The sequence below is a fragment of the Mirounga leonina genome, unplaced genomic scaffold (genome assembly GCF_011800145.1).
Source record: "Mirounga leonina isolate KUSES-001 unplaced genomic scaffold, KU_Mleo_1.0 Mir_180, whole genome shotgun sequence".
In the NCBI taxonomy this organism is placed as follows: domain Eukaryota; kingdom Metazoa; phylum Chordata; class Mammalia; order Carnivora; family Phocidae; genus Mirounga; species Mirounga leonina.
Window position 1 is genome coordinate 35,857,289 of NW_023270469.1, and position 6,290 is coordinate 35,863,578.

Here is a 6,290-nt window from a genome sequence, read left to right on the forward strand (position 1 = left end):
TAAAATAAAGGGTGATCCTACATACTTTTGTCCAGAAGTGTCAGAACATAATCTGAAGTATTACATAGCTCTAGACCTATAAAGGAAAGGAAAGTAACTTCATTAATTTCTCAGATCATCTGATTACAGTATAAACATGTGGACTTACCAAACAGAGAAAGACATGTATCATATGATCTCACTGATATGAGGAATTCTTAATCGCAGGAAACAAACTGAGGGTTGCTGGAGTGGGGGGTGGGGTGGGAGGGATGGGGTGACTGGGTGATAGAAACTGGGGAGGGTATGTGCTCTGGTAAGCGCTGTGAATTGTGCAAGACTGTTGAATCTCAGATCTGTACCTCTGAAACAAATAATGCAATATATGTTAAGAAAAAAAAAAAGAAGAAGAAGAAGGTAGCAGGAGGGGAAGAACGAAGGGGGGGAAATCGGAGGGGTAGACGAACCATGACAGACTATGGACTCTGAAAAACAAACTGAGGGTTCTAGAGGGGAGGCGGGTGGGAGGATGGGTTAGCCTGGTGGTGGGTATTGAGGAGGGCACATTCTGCATGGAGCACTGGGTGTTATGCACAAACAATGAATCATGGAACACTACATCTAAAACTAATGATGTAATGTAGGGGATTAACATAAGAATAAAAAAAAACATTGTGGACTTAAAATAATAATGATGCAATGGCTAAAAATTGAAATTTTAAATACAGTTGTGGATTTGACCATGTATACTCTCCTGTGATGCTGTGGTTCATCACCTACCTCTTTGACCACTTCTCTTTCACCTAGCTGGGTGCTCCTTTCTACCATTTCCTAACCACAGTGTCTGCCCTAGGCTGTCTTCTTTCTACACTGCTCCTGCCAGTTTTATCCAAAAGCATAGCTTCAAGCTATTACCTCAAATATCCCTAACACTCATCTGTCCCTAAAGTTCTCTTAGCCCATTTCCAGCTGTCTCCATGACATCTCTACCTAGATCACTGACAAGCACCTTAAAACTAATATTTTAAAGCTTTGTCTCTCTTCTTTACACTTACCTATAAAATTTGACCAGTTGCCCTACTGATTCTGCTTCCATAACAATCTGTGCAGCTGACTCCACTTCTGCATTTCTACTCCCAGAGCTTTAGGTTCAGCTCCTTGTCCTGTCCAGTCCTGCCTGGTCTCTCTGAATCCATTCTCTCCCTTCTCGCTTTTCGCTCCATTGACCACACTGCTGCCATATAACTCATCATCAAGTTTAGCCTTAATCATGTCACTCCGCTGCTCAAAAATCCCTGCCTAAAATGTGTCAACTCCTTAGCCTAACCTTCATAGAACTTCCATGTGACTCCACCATATACCTTTCCAACCTCGTTTTTCACCAGCTGCTTTCACATATTCCCTGCTCCTGCCCAACTTCCCATGATTGCACCTGCTCTACCCCCAGCTTGGAATGAATGCCTCTCCCCTTTCATTTCCGTAAATACTATCTTTTCAAAGCTTTCCCTTTCCTCACTCCAACCTAGAAGTAATCTCTCTCCCAGAATATTAGTGACAGTTTTCACTTTTTTTCCTGAAATACAGTTATTCAGTATGTTTTGCTTTTTTCTTTAAGTTCCTTGAGAACAAGATACAAAACTGAGGATTTTTTTTTTAATCCCTCAAAATACCAAGCACAGTACTTAGGTTAAGGCCAAAATAATTAATGTACTTTACTTAGATTCGTTTATTAACATTAGTATTACGAATGGGAAACATGTAATGGTTCCATCCTTGTAGAATCTAATGTTTACCACTACTTTCAAATAAATAATAAGTGATAACAAAATAAATATTTAAGGAACATTTCTTATTGGTTTTTAAATTCAATTAGTGGGTTATTAATTATAAAATAGCTACTATAAACTACAAAAATTTCATAAGATAATTACATAATAAAATCACATCTTTTATCTACTATTTGCTTAAAGATTTGTTTTTTTAATGAACTATTTTATATTTCAGAAATGAGTCTTTTCTTGGCACTTTCCTGTCATTTATAAACTAATCTAAAATTCTTTTTCAGAAAGCAGATGATAGAGAAAAACGACAAGAAGCCCATCGGTTTCATTTTGATGCTATGTGACTTGCCTTTAATATTACATAATGGAACAGCTATTCACTTGATTAACTGAAATACTAAATTTGGCTGATAGAAGAAAATAAGGGACTTTGAATATTATTTATAAATGATGTATCCTTTGGTAATTATTGAAAAGTATTCAAATAAATATGGTCTGAATGTGTCACAAGGTCTTTTTCTAAAGCACTTTGTATACAATAATTTGGGCTATTTAAATGTGCTGTACATTTTTGTTACTTTGTGGAATGTGTTGCATGTACTCAGGTGTTTATGTATTTATAATCTTACTAGAATAATGATGATGGAAAAAGACATATATAAATAAAAATAAATGAACAGGGATTTTTGTGTTCCACTTGAATTGGTCTTGCTTCTTATTCTAACAATACAAATTATACCTTTGTGAATGTATCACAGATAAAGTTATTTCACCTTCGTCACAGCAGGTGACTGTACACGGGATAGTGCTTGGATACTCTCTGGCTTTGGAATTGCAGTCCAGCGGGCTTGCCTTAAATTCCTGGTTCCACCACTTACAAGCTGTTTGAATTTGGCTAGTTGTTAACTTCTGTGAGCCTAAGTTTTCTTGTTTACAAATGGGGCGAGTAATACTACTCACTTGGGTTTGTAAACATCAGATGGGGTGATGTATGTGGAGTGCTTAGCTTGGTGCCTAGCACAGAGTTAGTTAACTGCTCAGTAAGTGGTAGTTGTCGTGATTACTATTTTTAGTTTTGTTTTTTTTTTACAGACTTCTACAACTAATTATCAAAATATATAGACTCAATAGAATGTTATTTTCAGGCATGAGGAAATCATAATCTTTGGAAAACCTAAATTCTCAGTGGTTGGCATCTTACATGACAACTTATTACTTGCTCATATTAACTAAAAATTATAGTACCCTCCAAGAATTAATATGCACTAAAGATTTTCATTTCAACACTGATCTTTATCATGTGATAATGAAGAACATTTGATTTCTTGAAAGGAAACTGCTGTAGATAGCATCTAAGAATGCAAATCTTCAACCACATTTTTACTCTCAAAAGCAGAGTCTGTAATTTACATTCAGACTTCAAGGCAAATTTTTGTGAACTTCACCTCACCAGAAAGTTACTTTAAGACTTAAATCTAAGACTGGGAAAAGTTTATACATCAATGTTAATAATTTTCTAATATGCAATGGACATGTGATGGCTGTAAAACACAAAAACTTACCTAAAAACAATTAATTTTGTTCTTCATGTTACTTTTTTCTTTACAGTTCATTGAGAATGGCATGTGTTTAAGTGGTTTACTTTGTGTATCTAAGCATGTTAATATGTCTCCTTAATAAATACTGTGTATTGAAACAAAGTATTTTGGTGAGTTTGTAAATATTTTTTAAGTATAAAGTCCAAATCACTTATCCTCACCATGAGACAGAGGTAAAATGACTCACCCATTGCCTCCTTGTGAGTTCATGCAAGATAGGAATCCCCTGACTATAGTACTATGTTAATTTACTAAATAGTTATCAACAGCAACACTGCCAGGCACACACTGTCCTAAAGACTGTTAGGCTGAGTATCTCTCAACTGATACAGCATGAGTTTTTTTTGTTTTTGTTTTTTAATTATTATGTTATGTTAATCACCATACATTACATCATTAGTTTTTGATGTAGTGTTCCATGATTCATTGTTTGCGTATAACACCCAGTGCTCCATGCAGAACGTGCCCTCCTTAATACCCATCACCAGGCTAACCCATCCTCCCACCCCCAACCCCTCTAGAACCCTCAGTTTGTTTTTCAGAGTCCACAGTCTCTCATGGTTCATCTCCCCCTCGGATTTCCACCCCTTCATTCTTCCCCTACTGCTATCTTCTTTTTTTTAACATATAATGTATTATTTGTTTCAGAGGTACAGATCTGTGATTCAACAGTCTTGCACAATTCACAGCGCTCACCATAGCACATACCCTCCCCAATGTCTATCACCCAGCCACCCCATCCCTCCCACCCCCCACCACTCCAGTGATCCTCAGTTTGTTTCCTGAGATTAAGAATTCCTCATACCGGTGAGGTCGTATGATACATGTCTTTCTCTGATTGACCTATTTCGCTCAGCATAACACTCTCCAGTTCCATCCATGTCGTTGCAAATGGCAAGATTTCATTCCTTTTGATGGTTGCATAATATTCCATTGTATATATATACCACATCTTCTTTATCCATTCATCTGTCGATGGACATTTTGGCTCTTTCCACAGTTTGGCTATTGTGGACATTGCTGCTATAAACATCACGTACAACAAAGGGGTGCACGTACCCCTTTGGGTCCCTACATTTGTATCTTTGGGGTAAATACCCAGTAGTGCAATTGATACAGCATGAGTTTTAAAACTCACTTGGAGTCAGGATCTAAGGGAAGAGTATGTTATAAGCCCATAAAACGTTAAAGAGAAAAAAAGAAAAGAGGAAGGAATACTTCACAACTCCTTTAATAAGGTCAATATTTCCCTAATACCAAAACTCAGCACAAGAAAATAAAACTAGAGACCAATAATATCCCTCATCCCTATCAAAATCACAAAACATTAACAAATTGTATCCAGAAATATATAAACAGATAACATGTAGTGACCAAGTGGGTTTCATCCAGAATGCAAAACTAATTTCACTATTTGAAGGGGAAAAAGCAGTATAACTCACCATATTAATAAATCAGAAAAACCATCTTTTATCTTCTCAACAGACACAGAAAGAAAACTTAAGAAATCTAACATCCATTCCTGATCTAAAAAAAAAAAATCTGGGCCTCCTGGGTGTCTCAGTCATTAAGCTTCTGCCTTCGGCTCAGGTCATGATCCCGGGATCCTGGGATCGAGTCCTGCATTGGGCTCCCAGCTCCGTGGGAAGCCTGCTTCTCCCTCTGCCTCTGCTGCTCCCCCTGCTTGTGCTCTCTCTCTCTCTCTGTCAAATAAATAAGATCTTTTTTAAAAAAAAAATCAAAAAAACTATGACCAGAACTTCCTTAACCGTAAAGGGCACTTTTTTAAAAAAATCTGCAGCTAACAACATACTTAATGGTGAAAGACTGAATGCTTTCTCCCAATGATTAGGTACAAGACAAGGATGTCCTCCTCTCCCACTGATACTTTTCCACAAAGTACTAGAAATCTTAACTAAAGTAATAATCCAAGAAAAGGAAATAAAAGGCATAGAGATTGGAAAGGAAGAAATAAAACTACCCCTATTAAGAGACGACATGACTGTCTAGAAAATTCCCAGGAATCTATAGACACACACATACACACACACACACAGAATACCTCCTAGAACTAAGTGGATTTATCAAGTTTAGCAGGACACAAGGTCAACACAATCATTTATCTATAAACATAATGAGCAATTGGAAATTGAAATTTTTTTAAATACTATTTAAAATGGATACAATAATGAATTTTTTTATTCAAAGATTTTATTTATTTATTTGATAGAGAGACAGCAAGAGAGGGAACACAAGTAGGGGGAGTGGGAAAGGGAGAAGCAGGTTTCCCGTGGAGCAGGGAGCCCAATGCAGGGCTCGATCCCAGGACCCTGAGATCATGACCTGAGCCGAAGGCAGATGCTTAACGACTGAGCCACCCAGGCACCCCAATAATGAATTTTTTTAAAGATTCATTTATTTAAGAGAGGGAGAGAGAGAGAGAGTGCTCATATGAGCAGGGGGAGGGGCAGAGGGAAGAGGGAAACTAGCAGACTCCCTGCTGAGCAGAGAACCCAGTGCAAGGCTCAATCCCAGGACCCTGAGATCATGACCTGAGCCAAAATCAAGAGTTGGACACTTAACTGGCTGAGCCACCCAGGCGCCCCTGAAATTCTTATGTAGAACTATAATGAAGCATGCATGGGATTGGTATGCAGAAAACTACAAAATAACAATGAAAGAAATAAGGAAGACTTGAATGTAAAGACACTGTGTTCATGGACTGGAAGATTCAACCTAGTAAAGATGTCAACACTCCACAAAGTGATCTATAGATTTAATACCATCCCTATCAAAATCACAGCAGTATTTTTTGTAGATATAGACAAGATGATTGTAAAATTTATATAAAAGAGGGAAGGAACTAGAACAGCTTCAAATAATTTTGAAAAAGAAGGCAAAGCTGGAGGAATCAAACTACCTGATTTTAAGA

The 6,290-nt window shown here is 37.3% G+C and overlaps 1 protein-coding gene across 1 annotated transcript in view; it reads left to right on the forward strand.

Annotated features, from left to right (window-relative positions):
• Positions 1-3,460, forward strand: part of ITFG1 (integrin alpha FG-GAP repeat containing 1) — a 343,036-nt gene extending 339,576 nt beyond the window's left edge. Inside the window, exon 18 of the mRNA XM_035025279.1 lies at positions 2,045-3,460. Within this exon, the coding sequence (XP_034881170.1) occupies positions 2,045-2,104 (60 nt within the window). The 3' untranslated portion in view covers positions 2,105-3,460. The remainder of the gene's footprint in view (positions 1-2,044) is intronic.
• Positions 3,461-6,290: the final 2,830 nt, after the last annotated feature.